Source organism: Schistocerca nitens, chromosome 3 (genome assembly GCF_023898315.1).
Source record: "Schistocerca nitens isolate TAMUIC-IGC-003100 chromosome 3, iqSchNite1.1, whole genome shotgun sequence".
Classification (NCBI taxonomy): Eukaryota; Metazoa; Arthropoda; class Insecta; order Orthoptera; family Acrididae; genus Schistocerca; species Schistocerca nitens.
Window position 1 is genome coordinate 720,195,778 of NC_064616.1, and position 25,228 is coordinate 720,221,005.

Consider the following 25,228-nt stretch of genomic DNA (forward strand, 5'->3'; position numbering starts at 1 on the left):
TCAGTTGCACTAATCATTCTTTGAAATTAAAATGTAGGATTTTGTTGAATTGTGTGTTAGAAACTGTAAACACTAAGTCTTATTATGGTTTAGTGTTAATTTATGTTCTACAAGCTATGAACTTACGTCATGAACTGCACTATTTGAAAGGAGTGCCAATGTTGAACACAACATCCTTTACTACCAAGCTAGCGTCATCAGCAAACTGAAATATTTTAGAATCACCTGTAATACTAGAAGGCATATCATTTATATAAATAAGGAACAGGAGTGGCCCCAGCACTGATCCCTGGGGCACCACCCATTTAACTGTGTCCCACTCATACCCCACATCATAGCCATTCCTAACACTGGGGATAATGACCTTTTGGTGTCTGTTGTTAAAGTAAGAGGTTAAACAGTTGTGAGCTACTCCCCATATTCCATAATGGTCCAAATTTTGGAACAATATTTTGCAATCAGCACAATCAAACGCTTTAGTTAGATCAAAAAAGATGCCTAACTTTCGAAATCTTTTGTTTAACCCATCGAGTATCTCACTGAGAAACGAGACTAGCATTTTCAGTTGTTAAAGCCCTTCTAAATCCGAACTGTACATATGACAGCAAATTTTGTGAAATAAAATGATCAATTATCCTTACATACAGAGCCTTTTCAAAACTTTAGCAAACACTGATGGCATAGAAACACATCTAAAATTGTCTGCATTGTCTCTTACTCCCTTTTTGTAAAGCGGCTTTACTACTGAGCATCTTAACCGTTAAGGAAACTGACCATTCTTAAAGGAAAATACAAATATGGCTAAGTACGGGCCTAACATGTACAGCACAGCACTTCAATATCCTGCTAGGTACTCCATCATATCCACGAGAGTCCTTAGTCTTCAGTGATTTAATTATTTACTCGATCGCCCCCTTGTCTGTATCACAGAAGAGTATTTCAGACATCAGTCTCGAAAAGGCATTTTCCAAGAGAGTTGTACGATTCCCTGTAGAAACTAAGTTTTTCTTTAATCCGCCAGCAACGCTCAGAAAGTGATTGTTAAACACTGTACATATATTTGACTTATTAGTAACAGAAATATTTTTACTACGAAGTGACTTTATATCATCGTCCCTGTGCTGCTGACCAGACACTTCCTTCACAACTGACCGTCTGGCTTTAACTTAATCCTGTGAATTAACTATTCTATTTGCGTACCACATACTCTTTGGTTTCCTAATAACATTTTTAAGCATCTTACAGTACTGTTTCTAATGGGCTACTCTAGTTAGATTGTGACTACTTCTAACATTTTGATACAACTTCCACCTTGTTCTACATGATATCCTTATCCCACTAGTCAGCGACCCAGGCTGCCTTTTACTGCTAGTACCCTGTTTAGAACGCTCTAATGAAAAGCAACTATCAAAGAGCATGAGAAATGTGTTAAGGAAAGCATTATATTTGTCATCTAAGTTATCGGCAGTATAAACATACTGCCACTCTTGTTCCTTAACGAGGTTTAAAAAACTTTCTATTGCCATTGAATTAGCTTTTCTATATAGTCTGTAATTATATATAATATTTGTATGCGTACAAAATCACTTTGATGTTAAAATTTGTGCATCATGGCCTGAAATGCCATTCATCCTTTTACTAACAGAATGCCCATCAAGTGATGAAGAATGAATAAAAATATTGCCTATGGCTGTGCTGCTGTTTCCCTAAATCCTAGTTGGAAAAAACAAAGTTTGCATCAGATCATATTTAATTAGAAGATTTCTAACAATCTCTTTCTCCCACAATCACATACAAAATTAATATTTAAGTCACCACGTAAAACTATTTTCGGTTCCTCCAATAGAGTGAACTAAGAACCGTCTCTAACTCGAGCAGAATTGTTCTGAAGCCAGAGTTAGGGGACCTACAAATAACAATAATTAGAAGTTCAGTTTCACTGAATTCAACTGCCTCTGCACAACATTCAAATACCTAGAATGAGATTTTCATTCTGCAGCGGAGTGTGCGCTGATATGAAACTTCCTGTCAGACTAAAACTGTGTGCCGGACCGAGACTCGAACTCGGGACCTTTGCCCGCGAAAGGCAAAGGTCCCGAGTTCGAGTCTCGGTCCGGCATACAGTTTTACTCTGCCAGGAAGTTTCATTCAAATACCTGTTCAGTGCAGCGCCGTGATACGTCTACGGCTCAAATGGAATACCAGTTTTTATGTACGTGCCACTCCCCCACTTCTCAAAGAACTCCTTGAAAAACAGCCAGCTAATCTGTACCGTGGTAAACGAAGCCTCTGAATTGTCAAATTATATAAGTGGTGCTCCGATATACCAATAATGTCGGAGTTAAAATCTACACTCCTGGAAATTGAAATAAGAACACCGTGAATTCATTGTCCCAGGAAGGGGAAACTTTATTGACACATTCCTGGGGTCAGATACATCACATGATCACACTGACAGAACCGCAGGCACATAGACACAGGCAACAGAGCATGCACAATGTCGGCACTAGTACAGTGTATATCCACCTTTCGCAGCAATGCAGGCTGCTATTCTCCCATGGAGACGATCGTAGAGATGCTGGATGTAGTCCTGTGGAACGGCTTGCCATGCCATTTCCACCTGGCGCCTCAGTTGGACCAGCGTTCGTGCTGGACGTGCAGACCGCGTGAGACGACGCTTCATCCAGTCCCAAACATGCTCAATGGGGGACAGATCCGGAGATCTTGCTGGCCAGGGTAGTTGACTTACACCTTCTAGAGCACGTTGGGTGGCACGGGATACATGCGGACGTGCATTGTCCTGTTGGAACAGCAAGTTTCCTTGCCGGTCTAGGAATGGTAGAACGATGGGTTCGATGATGGTTTGGATGTACCGTGCACTATTCAGTGTCCCCTCGACGATCACCAGTGGTGTACGGCCAGTGTAGGAGATCGCTCCCCACACCATGATGCCGGGTGTTGGCCCTGTGTGCCTCGGTCGTATGCAGTCCTGATTGTGGCGCTCACCTGCACGGCGCCAAACACGCATACGACCATCATTGGCACCAAGGCAGAAGCGACTCTCATCGCTGAAGACGACACGTCTCCATTCGTCCCTCCATTCACGCCTGTCGCGACACCACTGGAGGCGGGCTGCACGATGTTGGGGCGTGAGCGGAAGACGGCCTAACGGTGTGCGGGACCGTAGCCCAGCTTCATGGAGACGGTTGCGAATGGTCCTCGCCGATACCCCAGGAGCAACAGTGTCCCTAATTTGCTGGGAAGTGGCGGTGCGGTCCCCTACGGCACTGCGTAGGATCCTACGGTCTTGGCGTGCATCCGTGCGTCGCTGCTGTCCGGTCCCAGGTCGACGGGCTCGTGCACCTTCCGCCGACCACTGGCGACAACATCGATGTACTGTGGAGACCTCACGCCCCACGTGTTGAGCAATTCGGCGGTACGTCCACCCGGCCTCCCGCATGCCCACTATACGCCCTCGCTCAAAGTCCGTCAACTGCACATACGGTTCACGTCCACGCTGTCGCGGCATGCTACCAGTGTTAAAGACTGCGATGGAGCTCCGTATGCCACGGCAAACTGACTGACACTGACGGCGGCGGTGCACAAATGCTGCGCAGCTAGCGCCATTCGACGGCCAACACCGCGGTTCCTGGTGTGTCCGCTGTGCCGTGCGTGTGATCATTGCTTGTACAGCCCTCTCGCAGTGTCCGGAGCAAGTATGGTGGGTCTGACACACCGGTGTCAATGTGTTCTTTTTTCCATTTCCAGGAGTGTATAAGCAGTTCGCCGGCCGCTGGTGGCCGAGCGGTTCTGGCGCTACAGTCTGGAACCGCGCGACCGCTACGGTCGCAGGTTCGAATCCTGCCTCGGGCATGGATGTGTGTGTTGTCCTTAGCTTAGTTACGTTTAAGTAGTTCTAAGTTCTAGGGGACTTATGACCTCAGCAGTTGAGTCCCATAGTGCTCAGAGCCATTTGAACCATATAAGCAGTTCACTAAATTTGTCTCTAATACCTCTTATATTTTGACGATATATGCTAATTCCTTCACTACTGGGATACCTGACCTCCTTTGAAAGTGATTTCTTTGTCAAAGGGACTTCCTTTAAGCATGGATACCTACCAACTGCGTTCAGTCTAATAAAGGTGCAGCTCTAACACCAACTACTACAGGAATTTTCCCATGAGTAATACCATCACCGCTCATTACACTGTCACCTATAAGCTTTTCCCGTCTCACCTTCCCATACCTATGTATTCATGGTCTTGTGGCAGTCTGTGTTTGGTTGTGGTTGTGTGTGGATATTCGCTGTCCGCTGCCGCCGTCCCGCTCACTAGCAGTAAGTCTGCGTGTTTAATGCAGCTTTTTGCTGTAGTGTGTGAGCTAGTGTGAATCTTAGAAGATGCAAATATGAGTCGACCGAGTAGAGAAGACATTCTGAAGTTAGCCTTCGATAGGAATTTTGTTAGTCCAAACTTATATGAAATTTAACTGATTCTTGCAGAAGTTGTGAAGCTAGGTTGTGATAATATACTTGATATAAATATGACGATCATTAGTAGTGGTGTGTATTTCTAACTGAAAAGTGCCGATCTTTGTAATAGAATTGTCAAACCTAATGGAGGAAATTTCAAATTAAAGCACAGTGACTAAAACGTTATTGAAGTTAGTCTTACCGATGCAGGTTTTGGCATAAGAACGGTAAGAATATTTCAATTAAAATTTTAAGTTACAGTTGAGAAAATTAATGCAGTAGTATCTTCTTGTAGGAAAGTGACAGGAAGTACTCCAGAAAAGTTATCTGAGTCTCACAGGTTTCCAATACCGGATGATATCAGACAGTTAAAAGTTGAATTACAAAAACATAAACTGTGTTATATTAACGTATCCGCCGCGCGGGTTAGCCGTGCGGTCTGTGGTGCCTTGTCACGGTTCGCTCGGCTGCTCCCGTCGGTGATTTGAGTCCTCCCTCGGGCATGGGTGTGTGTGTTGTCTTTAGCGTAAGTTAGTTTAAGTTAGATTAAGTAGTGTGTAAGCTTAGGGACCGATGACTCTGAGCACTATGGGACTTAACAGCTATGGTCATCAGTCCCCTAGAACTTAGAACTACTTAAACCTAACTAACCTAAGGACATCACACAACACCCAGCCATCACGAGGCAGAGAAAATCCCTGACCCCGCCGGGAATCGAACCCGGGAACCCGGGCGTGGGAAGCGAGAACGCTACCGCACGACCACGAGATGCGGGCTAGGGACCGATGACCTCAGCAGTTTGGTCCCATAGGACATACCACAAATTTCCAAAAAATTAAAGTTTCCTGTTACCGCGTTGCAGTCATGTACGAGGTGGAATCCAAAATTTTCGGGACTGGTGCTGCCATCTGGAAAGTAGGAGTAGTAGATCTTTGCACCGCTAGGTGGCGAGAGCTGCATATCTGATGAGTCAGTGTGTGTAGTGGCATTCAGCTGGGAGGTCGTGTTGCGTGTCCACAGTGATTTCCGTAATACTCTGTGTTTGGTGTGTATTTTATGATGGATCCGCAAACAGAATAGTGCGTGTGTATCAAATTCTGTGCGAATCTCGGTAAAAGTGCTACGGAGGCCCTTGCAATGATTCAACAAGTGTTTGGGGGACAGAACATGAGCCTTACGTGTGTGTTTGAGTGGTTCTCCAAGACCCAAAAAAGTGAGACAGGTGAAGAGCAAAGTGAAGAGCATGATGATCGTTTTCTTTGATACCAAGGGAATTGTGCACAAAGAATTCATCCCACCCAACCAAACAGTGAATTCCACATACTACTGTGACGTTTTGCGACGGCTCCATGAAAACGTGCGGCGACTACAGCCCGAACTTTGGCGTCAAGGGAACTGGCTGCTGCATCACGACAACGCGCCCTGTCACACGTTCTTGCTCACGAGGACGTTTTTGGCAAAAAGCAACATGGCGGTTGTACCCCACCCACCGTACTCATCAGATTTGGCACCTTGCGACTTCGCACTATTCCCCAAACTGAAAATCAATTTAAAAGGCCGTCGGTTCGACATTCTAGAGAGGATTCAAGAAACATTGCTGGCAATGATAAACACCTTCAAAGAACAGGACTTCCAGAAAACGTTTGACCAGTGGCCGAAACGCTGGGACTGGTGTGTACGTGTGGATGGGAACTACTTCAAGGGTGATGGTGACCATTAGTCCAAAGGTAAGGTTTTCAACAGATGGCAGCACCAGTCCCGAAAATTTTGGATAGCACCTCGTATCATAGGTAGCTTCGCACTTGAGCTGTCTGTGTCCCAGAGGGTCACGTGCTTGCCAAGTGTATGCAGTGGCGCGTGGCCCAGGTGTCGTCCAGTGAAGCAGTACACTGAGGAACCATGTGAAAAGGTTTCGAACGTGATTATGGCCGCACGACGGGAATTGACAGACTTTGGACGGCGAATGGTAGTTAGAGGTAGATGTATGGGACATTCCATTTTAGAAATCGTTTGGGAATTCGGTATTCGATATCTACAGTGCCAAGAGTGTACCGAGAGTACCAAATTTCAGGCATGACCTCTCACCATGGACAATCCAGCGTCTTTCACTTAACGACCGGTAACAGTGACGTTTGCGTAGTCTGTGTTAACAGACAAGCAACACTGCGTGAAATAACTGCAGAAATCAATGTGGGACTTACGATCAACGTATCTGTTAGGACAGTGCGGTGAAATTTGGCGTTAATGGGCTATGGCAGCAGACAGTACGACAGCGCTTGCAGAGACTCTCCTGGGCTCGTGACCATATCGGTTGGACCCTAAACGACCGGACAACCGTGGCCTGATCAGATGAGTCCCGATTTCAGTTGGTAAGAACTGATGATAAGTTCTGAGTGTGTTGCAGAACCTACTAAGACATGTGTGGTGTCACCGCCAGACACCACACTTGCTAGGTGGTAGCTTAAATCGGCCGCGGTCCATTAGTACATGTCGGACCCGCGTGTCGCCACTGTCAGGATCGCAGACCGAGCGCCACCACAAGGCAGGTCTCGAGAGACGCACTAGCACTCGCCCCAGTTGTACGACGACGTTGCTAGCGACTACACTGACGAAGCCTTTCTCTCATTTGCCGAGAGACAGTTAGAATAGCCTTCAGCTAAGTTAATGGCTACGACCTAGCAAGGCGCCATTAACCATTTGTAACGTTGCATGTACCTCAAGATAGAGTCTCACTTGTATCATCCAGAATGCTGTATACCAAAGGACAATATAAAAGTTAAGTGTTCTAGTAGCTACGTTCTTTTCTTTATCACATTCATTACGAATCCTGTTCCAGACTTAACGCCAGACGGCGTGAGTTGACGCGTGCCCTTTCGGCTACTTCACTGTGGACTGGCTGCCTTAACAGTCCACTACAACATGGACCCAAGTTGTCAACAAAACACTATGCAAAACATGAAATGTATTCGCAATTGCGAATAAGGACTACCGTCATCTGTATGATGAAATGACAACAATGAAAATTTATGCCAGACAGGGAATGGAAGCCGAATTTCCCGCTTATCGCGAGCGGCCGCCCTACCATTTGGCTATCCGAGCACGACTCACAGCCAGACCTAAACTTCCACATGTCATCAACCACGTGTCCACAACCTGTACTCATACATCCATTATGTATATTCCCGTCCAGGGAGTAAGGAGGCTGTAATTTCGCACCTTACAAGCACTCATCTGCAAGCTTTGCCGTGAACTACAACCACAATTAGGTATTGTTTGATAGGTTGTACATCGTATATATGAATATTTAAAGGAGACTGACATTGTCACCTACGCCTTGTAAATAATTGTTAACGCTTATTGCATGAAAGGTGACAGAAGATGACGAGTATGTCACTCGTCGAAACGTCGCAGTTTGATGACACCGCCACCCGGCTGGAAGCCCGAGAACTCTTCGCCGTCTCTGTATTCCGTTAATGCGTCGATATTCGTGAAGAGCAGCGGCACTGTTGCTGTTGATAAACACGTTTACGATTAAAGCCTTGTTCACCTCGTCCAGGCCGCGCGTAGTGGCCGAGCGGTTTGAGGCGCCATGTCACGGACTGTGCGGCACTTCCCGCGGGAGGTTCGAGTCTCCCTGGGGCATGGGTGTGTGTGTTGTTCTTAGCATACGTTAGATTGAGTTAGATTAAGTAGTGTGTAAGTCTAGGGACCGATGACCTCAGCAATTTGGTCTCTTAGAAATTCACACACATTTGAACATTTGAACACCTTGTCCAGACACACGTTCACTGTCTGCAACTGTAACGCGTACTGATCCTTGTGTTTCAGCCCCACGTAGCCGTACCAGTACGGGCACCAGTGGCTAGTCAAGACACTAACACTGCGAGCAACACAAATCCAGCTGCGCACGTTTCTATAAAAATTAGTTACCCATACGGTAAATAGTTTTTCGTCCACACTGACTGAAGTAGCGAAAGTTTAGTTAGAACCACCCTGTATTTTATGAGCCAAACGTCATGAACGTTTCAGAGAATTCATTTCTTATTTTCCTTGAACCCGACGTGCTGAAAATGTTTATTCTGGACTGGGATTTGAACTCGCATCTCCCCTTTTGCGAGATTTGCTTCCTTCAGGACGGTACAGTTCCATCATTTTGCTCCTTCCTAAAGATTCCAAACGCCTCAGGGTCTTCACGAAACGAACATCTTTGGGTACGAATACCACTCCGTCACAGTAACTTTCATCACGTCATTTCTAGCTGTAGCATGCACACAACTGTGGGTGAAAAACAATTTTGATTTTTAATGTCTCTTCGTGCGTTGCCAACAGTAACGATAGGAGCCGATTTCAGCCCTCAGTCAGACACAAAAATTTGCGTTTCAGCGTTTCAGGTTCAAACACGTCACTCGTAGCTACTGGTGAAAAAAAATTCGATAGATAACATCTCTTCGTGTGTAATCAACAAGGACGACATGTGCAGTGTTCGACTGCCAGTCAGCACAGACACTTTCGTCACGTTACTTCTAGCCAAACACGCTCAAATCTCTATACTGGTGAAATAAACCTATATTTAAGGTCTGTTTGTGGCTGGATAATAAAGATGACGAGAGACGAGTTCGAATCCCGGCCAGGCAAAAAATTATTATTCTCATTATTTTAAGTTCAAACGTTTCATTACTGATGAAAAAATTTGGTACCTTACATTTGACTGCGCGTAGTTATCAATCCAATTAGGCACTAGGTCCAAGTCCCCGTCCAACACAAAACTTTACCTCACGTGATTTCAAAAGTTTAAACATGTGCACACTTTGTTACTTGTAACTGAAGAGGTGATTGGAAAACTTTTACAGATCAAGAAGACATCGAATTATCACATAGATTTTGAAGTCCATATTTCTTTGCAAAATCTCTTTTTCACAAAAATTTAGTATTGAACAAGGATTACTAGATGATTTATGGGATAGAGTTACGAGTATTATTTGTCTCATACGTTAATTAGAGTGGTAAAATTGTTGAAACGTCACTTATTGTAATCAGTTTTAGTTTACAAGCCTTAAGGACTTTTAATCTCCAATAACGCGATTCCTAATATGCAATATCGTGATATTATGTTACAGCTGGACTGATTGTCACACAGCGCGGTGATCTCAACTTGTCTCCATTGGTAACCGTTCTGTATACTCACACCAGTGTGCCGAAAGAGATTAGAGGACGTGTGAGCAAGTTACGTTACGTAGACTCCATGCAAATCAGGCAGAACGGAATACATGTTTTTCTAATACTTTTGAGCGTGTTAATACATATACTCTATAACACCCAAAATGTCATCTTCAGGCTTCGTGACGTCCACCCCATGCATAGTAGTTTTCGTCTTGGCACGAGGAACGAAATATAAGCTTCAATATTACTGTGACTATGAACTAAGTGGTTTACCCTCGTCACAAGAATAAGGTTCCCCTTTCTTATGATTGCGGCCTGATGTATCATACTTATGTATCCCTCCTCACTCGCACTACACCAGTGTATCGAAAGGAATAGGATGTATCCTTGTAACTGGTTAACATTCGCCTTACTGTGAACGACTTAAATGTCCAACGTGAAGCCCATTATACACATTTATTTGCTGTCCATTTTGAATTCTACCACGTACCACTGTTGCATCTGCTGCTGTAGCTGCCACATGACATCTATTCAAGTGGAGTTTGCGATACCGACTGCCCGCTTTTCCCCGTATCGGAGTGATTATTGCGCCGTGTTTTTAGAATGAAGCTTGTGGTGACAGAGTTAAATGATAGCGTAGCCCGGGGTTTAGTTACATCACATAATGATAGTCTGGTTGTAAGTTGTCAAAGTCAAAAAATATCATATCCGAATGAGCCTGGTTATAGATACTAAACAGCCAAATAATGATTCAGAAGACTGTGTCTAGAGGTTACGTTCAGTTGCATTGCCATTTATGTTGAACAATATTCGTCCTGAAACTTCCTGGCAGATTAAAACTGTGTGCCTGACCGAGACTCGAACTCGGGACCTTTGCCTTTCGCAGGCAAGTGCTCTACCAACTGAGCTACCCAAGCACGACTCACGACCCGTCCTCACAGCTTCAATTTTTCGTGTGCTTGGGTAGCTCAGTTGGTAGAGCACTTGCCTGCGAAAGGCAAAGTTCCCGAGTTCGAGTCTCAGTCCGGCACACAGTTTTAATCTGCCAGGAAGTTTCATATCATCGTACACTCCGCTGCAGAGTGAAAATCTCATTCTGTAATATTCGTCCTGTCTCCTCCAGTACCATATCTTTCCATTCTTGATACAGAAAGCTGTGAACATAATTATGAAACCTGGACGTACAGCGAAGAAATGACGGCATTCGCGCAGTCGACATATAAAAATTAAAATTGCTTGAAGGGTGGTGGGCCAAGTTTGCACGCTCTTGGTGTATCAGCCCCCTCCTCATTTTCACAGAAACACATAACGCCATTGGCCACGGGGGGAAAGGGGAGGGGGAGTGATCTCTTCTAATAATGTCACTGCTCGAGGGCCGGATGCCGGCGTCAGCAGTTTCAGGAAAAAGAATTAATGCTCATGTTATCAATTCTGGAAATGCTGATGCTGATTTCCGTTTACCAATTTTTCAGAAATACAGTCGACACAATACAACAAACGGAACCCATCACGTTATACTTTATGGTGACATTTCAACACAAACGGAAGTACCATCAGGTGTAGCCCAATTAAGTGTAATAGGATCATTAACGATTTTAATATACATAAACGATTCCGCTGACAGAGTCAGTAGCAATTGTCAGATTGTTCAATGATAATTCTGTTGTCTCCACGGAATCATAGATGGACGATCCTAATGAAATTCAGAACAACTTATGTGGCATTTTCAGTTGGCGTAATGAACAGCTACTCTCTTTAGAGGTGGGTAAAGTGCTCCTATGACAAAGAGAAATAATTTAACAGTATCCAAATACAAAATTAGCGGTAAAAATATGGAGACTGGCAATCGTTTAAATATCTATAGGTAATTCTAAGGAGCAATATGAAGTGAAACAAAGGTCAGCAGTAGAGAATGTAAATGGATGACTTAGATTTTTTGGGACAGTTCTGGGAAAGAACTATGCATTTGTAAAGGAAGCCAAATACAGGACACTATATCACATCCAGATTGTCACCAGATCTGCACACATGTTACCACTGAAGACAGATTGTTATTCACTTGGGCGATCGCAGTATTGGTGTCTTCAGGTTCTGTCACTTAGTTAAGACTGTAAATCGTCGGCATAGAAATAATGTTTTCAGAAGGGCGGAACCGATGTACTATCATTAATATAGAAGGAAAACAGTAGTTGGCCCAGGACTGACCCCAGAAGCACGCCCGAAATAAAAAAGCTTCCAGGACGACTTTTCACTCTCAGGACAACACATTGTTGTCTGTTTTTCAAGTATCTTTAGCGTACTATCTGAAAATTTTACTTGTCGTTTTTCTCTGAACAGAATGTCAAATGGTTCAAATGGCTCTAAGCACTATGGGACATAACATCTGAGGTCATCAGTCCCCTAGATTTAGAACTACTTAAACCTAACTAACCTAAGGACATCACACACATCCATGCCGGAGGCAGGATTCGGACCTGCGACCGTAGCAGTCGCGCGGTTCCGGACTGAAGCGCCTAGAACCGCTCGGCCACCATGGCCGGCAACAGATACCATCACAAGTAAACACAGCTCTGCTGAATACGTCCATCATCTACCACACTTCAACTAAAAATATATCATACTGTGCCACGACAAGACCAAAATTTGTTTAACAGTAACATAACGTGCTCTCTCTCTGACGTGCACATCGATAACTTACAAAAATCAAAATGGCATGCTTACCTTACAACAGAAAATACTGATATTTTCTTGGACATTAAGAAATGGCTTCAAGCCTCTTCACTAGTAATTAAGTCTAGAAAAAAAAAGTATTTATTCAGAACCTAGAAAAGGTTTCCACCTAACAGATACAAAAGTATACGGACTTGCATAGACGACGTTGACAATGTTAAATACTTGGTATTAAAACGAGATGATAAATACAACCGGGAGAAGAACACAGAAAAAATACGAAAATTCCTAAACAAATCTTTATTTGAAGCCATTTGGACTACTTTTCGACCGTGACTGTTTCAAGAAATAGGTAATTTTTTTTTAACTATCAGTCACACCACGATTGCGACAAAAAAAATCTTTACATAAATCTTTATTTGCAGTACGAATGTTGTCAGACATAGGTGATATAACAATAAAAGAACTGACGTTATTTGCTTATTTCCATTGCATAATGTCATGCGATATTGTATTTTTGGGATAGCTCACGTAGCCATCCTGAAGTTTTCTGGGTCCAAAAGCGTATAATACGAATTACTTGTGGTGAAAATTCAAGAGCGCCTTGCACAAGCCTGTCCAAATAACTGCATACACTAACTATCACTTTTCAGCACATGTATTCATCAACGAAATCAGTCACGAGTAATATACTTCTCTATCAAACCGATAACTGAGATCACGGAATCAATATTAGAAGTATGAACAACTTTCAAAAATACATAAAAGTCGTTCACTTTAATCTAGAAAGTTCTCCATTATTCAAGAGTACACGTTGTCAAAGCTTGGCTACTACTGAATTATAGTTTCAGACTACTGTAAAATATTAATTGGTGGCCACCATTAACTGCACGTGCACCCTATTTTATGTACTTAAATTTCGCAAATACATTTGTCTAGGTAACATATTTAACTGGTTAACACTACAGGATCACAGGTTAATGTAAGAGCGAGATAAGCCATTGCAAAGGTGAAACGCTGGTACCTTAATAACCAGTGTAACCGCCAGAATGTCGAATGCAAGCCTGTAGAAGTGCATGCCTTGGATTGTACAGGTGCTCAATGTCAGTTTGTTGGATGGGCTTCGATGCATGTTGCACTTGGTCGGTCACTACAGGGACGCGATTATAGAACATGTTGGGCTACAATAGTAGTATTTAGGCGAACGTTATCCTGTTGGAAAACACACCCTGGAAGGCTGTTTCTGAATTGCTGCTAAAGTGGCCGAATCACCTGACTGACATACAAATTTGCAGTCAGTGTGCGTGGGATAACCACGAGAGTGCTCCTGCCGTCATACGAAACGGCATCTCAGACCATAACTCCAATTGTAGGTCCAGTAAGTCTAACACACAGACAGGTTGGTTGCAGACTCTAAACTGGCCTCCTTATAACAACACACGGCCATCATTGACACTGAGGCAGAAGCAGCTTTCATCAGAAAACAAAAAAGACTTCTACCCTGTCCTCCACAGAGTTCTCGCTTGACGCCACTGAAGTCGCAGCTGGCAGTAGTTTGAGGTCAGTGGAAAGCACGCTAAAGGGCATCTGGCTCGGAGCTGTCCTTGAAGTAACTGATTTGTGACAGTTGGATGTGTCCCTATGATGTCAACTGCTGTTGCAATTGCTGCTGCAGATGCAGTACGATGTGACAGTGCCCCGCGCCGAATACGATGGTCTTCCTTCTTGGTAGTACCACGTGGCCGTCCGGAGCCCGATCTCCTTGCGACTGTACATTCTCGTGAGCACCGCTGTCAGCAATCATGTACAGTGGCTACATTTCTGCCAAGTCTTTCTGCAGCATCGCAGAAGGAACATCCAGCTTCTCGTAGCCTTATTACACGATTTCGTTCAAACTTAGTGAGATGTTGATAAGGGCGTCTTTGGCATTCTTGAGTAACATTGCGATTTTTTTTCCGTTAGTGTACATAGCTTCGGCATAACTTCGTTTTAGTAATGTGATCTTTGCAAGAAAACCTTGCAACTGTTTTTGTTTTGACAGTAATTGGGTGTAACAGCGTAGGAATTATGTTATGCACTTCAGAATATGTGCATTTAATTGTTTGTGTTAAACTTCTTAATTAAAACGCATTTTTTGTTTTTTTTTCATATCCTGGAGAACGAATTCACGTAAGAATCACAGAATGCACATTAGGATATCAGTTCTTTACAAATATGTCTCATGTATTTTTCAATGACGTGGTGCTCACTGCGAAACGAACAGTGTGTCTAATCTCATGTAATCTAATTTAGCCCACATGTGTCTTTTATTTTCATAACGGCGTTCGTTATCATCATCATCTACTACTGAAAGAAACGTGGGTAAAACTTTTCCTTTTAATTTAGGTACACATTGGAATGCTCAAAATTTTGCGTAACTTCACCTGCTTCCTGTATGTAAATGCTGCATCTAGATATTCTAGTTTCAATTTTTTGACAAATACGTTTTTATTTTTTCAAGCTATCACGGAATACGCACACAGAGAAGGAAAATGCCCTGAAGAGAATTTTCCTGTCTACGCCAAATGTAACTTGCAACGATGGATCTCCTGCAGGGTAAGAGCTATTCCTTTGCAAATATAACTACCAACTTATAGCTAAGATTTGTATATGAAAAGTATAACTAAGTTAATTTTAATTTAAAAGAATTATTTTGTAATTTAGTAGTTCTTTGATGACCTGTGCGAAAAAATTCAGTGGTATTAGTAGCTGTCAATAAGAACCATGTAGAAAGAATGGATATTTAAAGTAATTTGCAGCCGGCCGATGTGGTCGAGCGGTTCTAGGCGCTTCAGTCCGGCGCCACGCAGCTGCTACGGTCGCAGGTTCGAATCCTGCCTCGGGCATGGATGTGTGTGATGTCCTTAGGTTAGTTAGGTTTAAGTAGTTCTAAGTCTAGGGGACTGATGACCTCAGATGTTAAGTCTCATAGTGCTTAGAACCATTTGAAGCGTTTGAAAAACGATTTGCCACATACATTTGGGTGATGCACATTGTAACAGCTGGTGTCAGTTTATCAAAAGTAAATTATTTCACTACTCTTCACACATCGGAAAATACTTTTTACTCGGAAAAACCAGTTTCTGCCTTGAAGTTGTAAATGTGGAATAAGGGGTGCTAGAGAATGAAGTTTAAATAATTTGAGAGATTGTAGACAGTGAAATTTTGCAATAAGGAGTCTCTACCGGGAAACGTCAAAGTTTGTACAGGCCTATGCACTTTCTGCGGAGTCGGTACGCTCAATGAAACACCACAATACTGTTGGGTGGAAGACATTTATTGACAACAGAGTACAATGAAGTACCTAGAACCGAATCTGGGGTTTCACAACTGTATGGTAAATTATTAGTGTGACGGCCATGAACTTTGTTACACAATGTGAAACGGCGAACCATGTTTTCTCTGATTCTCTGTAAGATTTCGCGCTCCCCTTTGATGGTATCAGGCGCTCTGACGATGCGCTCAATAAGCTCAGGTATTTTTCCTACTGGGGTTGTGTGTACAAGGGGCTTTACAAAATCCCACAGCATCCCCTTCCATTTACTTTCTGCTGAAGCTGTCTGTGAGATATGTCCTGGCTCGACGATAAAAGTACGCTGAAACACCAGCACTCTGAAACCACAAACGCACACAATTGCAAGGAAACGTCCTCCGGAAGTTCACGCAAGGCTTTCTCCAGAAATTTCAAATACCACGCATTATTCAAATGATCTGGTAAGATGTATGGTCCAGCAAGATGAGCGTCAAGAATTACATCGCAAATGTTCACTGATAATCTCATCTGGTAACTTCTCGTACAAGTACGCGTGGATTTTCAATAGCCCATTGGTGGCTGTAGAAACTTTATTTCACATTTCCGGCTTTAGGTTCCTTATATCAAAACGTTCCGAATTCCATACTCGGTAATCAACAATATTTTTAAAACGTCATTCTGTAACACCCTGTATAACCAGCCTGAGGATTCACCAAGAATGGCCATAGTGGTGCCAGAGTCAAATCAGCAGCCAGGTAAAGCATTCCAATGAAATAACAACAACAGAGTCGAAAATCACAAGCGGTTAGAACTGAGTATGGTGTTAGTGAGGCAGGTGACCTCTGGTCGGCCAATTAAGTTATCCGTGTGACGTCAGTGATTCCATCCATTTGACAGCGTTCCTACGCAGCATCTCGGCTGTCGGAGGCGTCAATGGCAGCGGTGGTATTAGGTTGCTCAGCACGTTATCCGAAGACGGTGATATAGCACACATTAACACTTATTATCATCTGTTTGTTCTAAGCACACTCATCTAATGAGTTGGTTCTATTAAAATGTCAGACTAACATATGTGTGATTTCAAATTCAATGCAGGTGAAAGTTACCTAGTGTTAGTAGCTCTGCTTTGTGTGCTGGTGAAGATTAATGGACTGTAGCACAATGAAGTCGTCAACTGCACGCAAGACCTCTCCTATCACTGGCAAAAAAATTGTTGCCAAAAATAGACAGGCATGCAAGTCAGAGAATGAATGGATATCACTGAGTTCCAATACGAAGGACGTAGAGCAATTAAGGGCAAAGTTTAAACTGACTGTAAATCGCGCTCTGGAGAAGAATGTGACGATGCAGCTCTCTTAGAATGAAATGATAGTTAAATCAAGACCCTCAGCTGTCGACAGTCGTTGACATACATCAACGGGGACAGTTGAAAATGTTGGCTCCGACCAGGACTCGAACCCGGGACTCCTGCTTACATGGCAGACACACTATCCATCTGAGCCACCGAGGACACAGAGGAGATGCGACTGCAGGGATTTATCCCTTGCACGGTCCCCATGAGACCCACATTCCCAACTTAAAGTCCACACACTACATTCGTAGTGCCCCTGCCCATTACACTCATTACTCGCGGCAGACATTCTTACCGAGTCCCGTAAGAGTTCGGGCAATGCGTATGCATCCAGCACAGAAGAATAAGGTCAATGTCCGAAAAAACAGAAACCATCTTCATATAGTTAAGGCTAACCGGCCATTGACCTTCTACTTCTGTGCCGGCCGAAGTGGCCGTGCGGTTAAAGGCGCTGCAGTCTGGAACCGCAAGACCGCTACGGTCGCAGGTTCGAATCCTGCCTCGGGCATGGATGTTTGTGATGTCCTTAGGTAAGTTAGGTTTAACTAGTTCTAAGTTCTAGGGGACTAATGACCTCAGCAGTTGAGTCCCATAGTGCTCAGAGCCATTTTCTACTTCTGTGCTGGATGCACACGCATTTCCCGAACTCTTACGGGACTCGGTAAGATTGTCTGCCGCGAGTAATGAGTGTAATGGGCAGAGGCACTACGAATGTAGTTTGTGGACATTAAATTGGGAATGTGGGTCTCCCTTAAATTGGGAATGTAGGTCTCACGGGGAGCGTGCAAGGGATAAATCCCTGCAGTCGCATTATCCTCTGTGCCCTCGGTGGCTCAGAAGGATAGAGCGTGTGCCATGTAAGCAGGAGAGCCCGGGTTCGAGTCCCGGTCAGGGTACACATTTTCAACTGTCCTCGTTGATGTATATCAACGCTTGTCGACAGCATAGGGTCTTGATTTAATTATCATTTCAAGAATGTGCCTAGTAAAGTGGATTAAGGGTAGAAAGGACCCACCGTGGTATAATAATGAAATTCGGAAAATGTGTAGGAAATAGAGATTATTGCCCTGTGGGTTCAAAAAAGAATGCAGGAATGTCAGCAGACGAAATTTAGTACAAATTCGTGTGTCTATAAAATGATCCATGTTCGAAGCAGACAGTAACTTCTACCGTCATACCTTAGCGAAAGATCTTGCCGAGAACCCGAGAAAATTCTGGTCAAACTTTAAATCCCTAAGTGGGTTGAAGGCTCCTATTCATCGACCAGTCTGGTGTGGCAATAGAAGACAGCAAAGGAAAGCTGAACTTTCAATTTCGCGTTTAAAAAACGATTCACGTAGGAGGATCGTACAGACACACCATCATATGATCGTCGCTCAAACACCCATAAATGGGACATCTCTGGCGTTAAGAAGCAAATGAAAGAGGTGAAAACAACTAAGTCGCCAGGTCCGGACGGAATCTCAGTTCGGTTTTACAGAGACTTCTCTTCGGCATTAGACTCTTACTTAGCTTGCATTTATCGCGAAACTCTCACCCGGCGAAAAGTTCCAAGCGACTGGAAAAAAAAGGAAGGCGACTTCTGCACATAAGAAGGGTAAAAGAACGGACCCGCAAAATTACAGACCAATATCCTTAGCGTTGGTCTGAAGCAGAATTTTTGGAGCATTTCGAATACAATAAATTTCTGTAAGGCAGAAAAAGTCCTGTCCACAAATCAGCGCCCATTTACGAACCATCGTTCGTGTGAAACTCAGATTGCCTTTTTCTCGCTCGATATCTTGCGAACGATAAATAAAGGACCACACGGAGCTACTGTATTCCTAGATTTCTTGAAAAACACAGTGCCCCACTGCAGACTGTTAACGAAGGTCGGAGAACATGGAGTAGGTTCTCAGATGTATGAATACTGCGGCGGGACACGTTGCTCTCTCACTACCCTTTCAACAATCAGTCCACCTACCTGGATAGGTTCCAGGTTGTCTGCCTCTTCACTCTGCGATGGTAGATACTAGTTTAGCCGATAAAAGCAGAGTTGACACTGCCAGCACAGTTATTATGTGTTTTAGGTAAAATTTTATATCTCGAAAAGTATTGAAATTATTAATTTGAAATTTTAGTAGTATCGTTCTGTTATCCATAGAATTTGGTACACAAAGTATGAAAAGATCGATTAATATTTAATAGTACTTCTTCAGATTCGTAAAGAGTATGTGCACGCAGCATTGGTCAAGTACACCGCTCGGCCGGCGCAGTAGCCAGCGTCACCTGCGCGAGTGTCAGAACCAATATCTCTCCTCCGGGTTGCGTTTTCAATGCAAAGTTAAAACTCATAATAATTCGCTGCGTTACGAATACCACGACGACTTTTAAAGTAAAAGAGATCAGAACGTTGTTCTGGACAGCAGGTGATCATCAGATTCAATGATTCAGTCAGGTGCCCAGGAAAGTGCGATAGAACCGCTCTTGTTCTCTACAGGGTGAAGAAAAATTCGCGCACTCGGATTGGTCAAGTACACGATTTCTAACACACTAACAAGACAAAAAAGGTCTGTCACAAAATTTTGTCTTGCGCATATTTCCGGCGGCAATGGCCTTGCCCCAGTGGATACACCGGTTCCCGTGAGATCACTGAAGTTAAGCGCTGTCGGGCGTGGTCTTCTCTTGGATGGGTGACCATCCAGGCCGCCATGCACTGTTGCCATTTTTCGGGGTGCACTCAGCCTCGTGACGCCAATTGAGGAGCTACTCTACCGATTAGTAGCGGCTTCGGTCAAGAATACCATCATAACGACCGGGAGAGCGGTGTGCTGACCCCACGCCCCTCCTATTCTCATCCTCCACTGAGGATGACACGGCGGTCGGATGGTCCCGGCAGGCCACTCGTGGCCTGAAGACGGAATGCATATTTCCGGCAGTTAGACGTTAAAGATTGGCAATCTGGCAACACTGTACTCACGTGTATGGAAACTACCGCCATCAGGAGTAGTGGTGTGCAGCTAGTGCAGTGGATAGCGTTTTGCGTAAGCATGCAGGAGATCGAGGTTTCTGCTAAATATAGTCTGCGTGGTACGGTGTCTGGCATCTTAATCATCATACACTGATTAGAGTGGGGCTTCTACAAGACACTTGCACTTACATATTACGAACTCAGAAATGTAAGTACATTCGTTTTCATTGGTCGGCTCTTAAAGAAGCCCTTTGCACGTCGTGGACGCAAATTGTTTCGCACCACTGCATCTACTAGATTCCAAACCCATTTTCTATGCACCCTCCCCCTATGGTCCCATCGATCAGTATCAATTATTAATCTTGTCACGTTCCAGTCCATTACATTTCGTTAGGACCAAATGTCACCAGTAGGGCTAGCAACGTGTTTTGCAAATAATTTCCAAACTCAGTTACCATTTGTACGTATTATCACCATGAAACCGTTAATTTTTCCTTTCAATACTGCGTTTCACAAGCACATGTTGTTAAGTAATTATCTCAATGCATACTATTATTATTATTTCTTTCCTTTCTCAGACGTTATGTCTCGTTATTATTATTATTCTTTCCTTTCTCAGACGTTATGTCTGGTTAAAAATGGAAAGTGACGCGGACCTTGATCAAGCGTGATTTCCTTTTAACTGTACGGTATATGTTACATTGCATTTAGAAACTTTCGGGTAATTTAACATGTATCAATAATTACAGATTTCTGTACTTGTATATATACCTTTGGATGTAGCTGTATTGCGTTGATGTACTGGTGGATATTGTGTGGTATGACTCCTGTAGTTGATAGTACGAGGGCTATCCACAAAGTACATTACGTTTTGGAATTAAAAATAAATAAAGTATTGGAATTTTTTTTATTATATACAGTTGAAAGCCACACTTAAATACTACTTTTCTACATAGTTGCCATTTAAATTTAGGCACTTATCATAGCGATGGACGAGCTTGGAAATTCCTTCGTCGTAAAATTCGGCCACCTGCGCCCTCAACCACGTGGTTACCTCTTCTTGAAGCTGTGCGTCGTCATCAAAACGCTGCATAGCCAACCACTTCTTCATTGCTGGGAATAAGTGGAAGTCGCTCGGTGCCAGGTCGGGACTGTACGGCGGATGAGGAAACAACTCTAACTTAAAAGATTCGAGAACTTCACGAGTGGCATTTGCCGTGTGGGCCCGGGCGTTGTCGTGAATCAGCAAGATCTTTGAGCCCAACTTTCCCCTGCGCTTGTTTTGTATTGCTCTTCTGAGGTTGTGCAGAGTTTGGCAATACCTTTGAGAGTTTATTGTAGTGCCTCTTTCCAGGAAATCCACAAAAATCACACCTTTTCTGTCGCAAAAGACAGTCGCCATCACCTTCCTTGCCGACATTGTCTGCATGCATTTATGGGTTTTTGGGCGGAATTTGTGTGCCCCCACTGCATTGACTGCAATTTTGTCTTGCAGTTCACATGCTTAACCCATGTTTCGTCACCAGTAACGATGCGATCGAGTAATGAGTCGCCATCTTTCTCGTAAGCGTCCAAAAACGTTAACGCTGCAGCCATTCACTGATTTTTGTGAATCTCTGTCAAGATTTTTGGTATCCGTCTTGCACAAAACTTGTGGTAACCAAGCTTTTCGGTAATGATTTCGTGCAACAAACTCCGTGAAATTTGTGGAAAACTCATAGAGAGTTCCGTTATTGTGAAATTGCGGTTTTCACGGACCGCGGCATCGACTTTTTCGACAAGTTCGGCAGTCACTATGCTGGGTTTTCCACTTCGCTCTTCGTCGTGAACGTAAGTTCGGCCATTTTTAAATTTTATGACCCATTGACGCACTCCACCTTCAGTGATTATGTTGTCCCCATACATAAAAATTGAATACCTGTCCATAATGTAGCTTTTTTATGTCGATAAATCCCCCTCCTCCTTCCTTTCTGCTTAATATGAATCTTTCTGTTGCTGAATGTATGTGATGTATTCTATATTTGTGGCATTGTGATCGTGTAAGTGTATTGAGTGCTTCTAGGTCTGTGTTACTCCATTTCACTACTCCAAATGAGTAGGTCTATATTATTATTATTCTTTACTTTCTCAGACGTTAAGTCTGGTTAAAAATGAAAAGTGACGCGGACCTTGATCAGGCGTCACTTCCTTTTAACTGTATGGTATGTGTTATATTGCATTTAGGAACTTTCGGGTAATTGAACATGTATCAATAATTACTGATTTCTGTAGTTGTATATATACGTTTGGATGTAGCTCTATTGCATTGATGTACTGGTGGATATTGTGTGGTATGACTCCTGTAGTTGATAGTATAATTGGTATGATGTCAACTTTATCCTGATGCCACATGTCTTTGACTTCCTCAGCCAGTTGGATGTATTTTTCAATTTTTTCTCCTGTTTTCTTTTGTATATTTGTTGTATTGGGTATGGATATTTCGATTAGTTGTGTTAATTTCTTCTTTTTATTGGTGAGTATGATGTCAGGTTTGTTATGTGGCGTTGTTTTATCTGTTATAATGGTTCTGTTCCAGTATAATTTGTATTCATCATTCTCCAGTACATTTTGTGGTGCATACTTGTATGTAGGAACTTGTTGTTTCAAAAGTTTATGTTGTAAGGCAAGCTGTTGATGTATTATTTTTGCGACATTGTCATGTCTTCTGGGGTATTCTGTATTTGCTAGTATTGTACATCCGCTTGTGATGTGATCTACTGTTTCTATTTGTTGTTTACAAAGTCTGCATTTATCTGTTGTGGTATTGGGATCTTTAATAATATGCTTGCTGTAATACCTGGTGTTTATTGTTTGATCCTGTATTGCAATCATGAATCCTTCTGTCTCACTGTATATATTGCCTTTTCTTAGCCATGTGTTGGATGCGTCTTGATCGATGTGTGGCTGTGTTAGATGATACGGGTGCTTGCCATGAAGTGTTTTCTTTTTCCAATTTACTTTCTTCGTATCTGTTGATGTTATGTGGTCTAACGGGTTGTAGAGGTGGTTATGAAATTGTAGTGGTGTAGCCGATGTATTTATATGAGTGATTGCTTTGTGTATTTTGCTAGTTTCTGCTCGTTCTATAAAGAATTTTCTTAAATTGTCTACCTGTCCATAATGTAGGTTTTTTATGTCGATAAATCCCCTTCCTCCTTCCTTTCTGCTTAATGTGAATCTTTCTGTTGCTGAATGTATGTGATGTATTCTATATTTATGGCATTGTGATCGTGTAAGTGTATTGAGTGCTTCTAGGTCTGTGTTACTCCATTTCACTACTCCAAATGAGTAGGTCAATATTGGTATGGCATAAGTATTTATAGCTTTGGTCTTGTTTCTTGCTGTCAATTCTGTTTTCAGTATTTTTGTTAGTCTTTGTCTATATTTTTCTTTTAGTTCTTCTTTAATATTTGTATTATCTATTCCTATTTTTTGTCTGTATCCTAGATATTTATAGGCATCCGTTTTTTCCATCGCTTCTATGCAGTCGCTGTGGTTATCCAATATGTAATCTTCTTGTTTAGTGTGTTTTCCCTTGACTATGCTATTTTTCTTACATTTGTCTGTTCCAAACGCCATACTTATATCATTGCTGAATACTTCTGTTATCTTTAGTAATTGGTTGAGTTGTTGATTTGTTGCTGCCAGTAGTTTTAGATCATCCATGTATAGCAAATGTGTGATTTTGTGTGGGTATGTTCCAGTAATATTGTATCCATAATTTGTATTATTTAGCATGTTGGATAGTGGGTTCAGAGCAAGGCAGAACCAGAGAGGACTTAATGAGTCTCCTTGGTATATTCCACGCTTAATCTGTATTGGCTGTGATGTGATATTATCTGAATTTGTTTGGATATTAAGTGTGGTTTTCCAATTTTTCATTACTATGTTTAGGAACTGTATCAATTTAGGATCTACTTTGTATATTTCCAATATTTGTAGTAACCATGAGTGGGGTACACTATCAAAAGCTTTTTGGTAATCAATGTATGCGTAGTGTAGAGACCTTTGTTTAGTTTTAGCTTGATATGTCACCTCTGCATCTATTATCAGTTGCTCTTTACATCCTCGCGCTCCTTTGCAGCAGCCTTTTTGTTCTTCATTTATAATTTTGTTCTGTGTTGTATGTGTCATTAATTTCTGTGTAATGACTGAAGTTAATATTTTGTAGATTGTTGGTAGGCATGTTATGGGGCGATATTTAGCTGGGTTTGCTGTGTCTGCTTGATCTTTAGGTTTCAGATAAGTTATTCCATGTGTAAGTGTATCAGGGAATATGTATGGGTCTGCAATGTAACTGTTAAATAATTTAGTTAGATGTGAATGTGTTGAGGTGAACTTCTTTAGCCAGAAATTTGCTATTTTATCATTTCCAGGGGCTTTCCAATTGTGCGTAGAATTAATTGCTCGGGTGACTTCATGTTGCAAAATTATCACTTCAGGCATTTGTGGTATCATCTTGTATGTATCTGTTTCTGCTTGTATCCACCGTGCATGCCTGTTATGTTGTACCGGGTTTGACCATATGCTGCTCCAGAAGTGTTCCATGTCTCTTATGTTTGGTGGATTGTCTATTTTTATGTGTGTGTTATCTATTGTTTGGTAAAATTTCTTTTGGTTTGTGTTGAATGTTTGGTTTTGTTTCCTTCTATTTTCACTTTTTTTGTATCTTCTAAGTCGTTTCGCCAAAGCTTGTAATTTTTGCTTCTTTTCATCTAATTGCTCTATTGCTTCTTGTTGTGAGATTTTACCTAACCTTTTTCGTTTTTTGTCTGATATTTCATTTCTTATAAACTGTGTTAACTGTCCGATGTCTTTTCTCAGTTTTTCTATTCTGATCTGTAGCCTGTGTTGCCATGCTGGTTTTGTGGGTTTCTTCTGTGTGTTGGTTGGTTCTGATATCTGCCTAGTGTGTGTATTTAGTGTAGTGAGTGCTCCTACATAAACCAGTAGTTGTAACTCTTCCATAGTTGTGTATTCATTTATTTTGTTGTGTATGATTGTGTTGATAGTTTTTATTGTTGTTTCGACTTGTGGGCTATTTGGTGGTCTATGCAAGAATGGTCTAATGTCTGTATTTGTGTCTTTGTATTCTATATATGTCAACTGAAATTTTTCTTCTATATCTAACACGTGTGTCACTTCGTGTTCTATTTGTGCTTGTGCTGGTGGCTGTCTTAAAATTTCATTTTCCTCTGATTGTTTAATTGATGCGTGTTGTTCTTTGTTTGTTTGCTCTGGGATGTTTGAGTCCATTACTGTATTTTCTTCTTCTTCTAATTGCACATTATTT

The 25,228-nt window shown here is 42.4% G+C and overlaps 1 protein-coding gene across 1 annotated transcript in view; it reads left to right on the top strand.

Annotated features, from left to right (window-relative positions):
• The window catches only part of LOC126249405 (palmitoleoyl-protein carboxylesterase NOTUM), a 240,559-nt gene that overhangs the window by 43,835 nt on the left and 171,496 nt on the right, over positions 1–25,228 (top strand). The window contains exon 3 of the mRNA XM_049951059.1: positions 14,804–14,898. Coding sequence (XP_049807016.1) covers positions 14,804–14,898 — 95 coding nt within the window. The remainder of the gene's footprint in view (positions 1–14,803; positions 14,899–25,228) is intronic.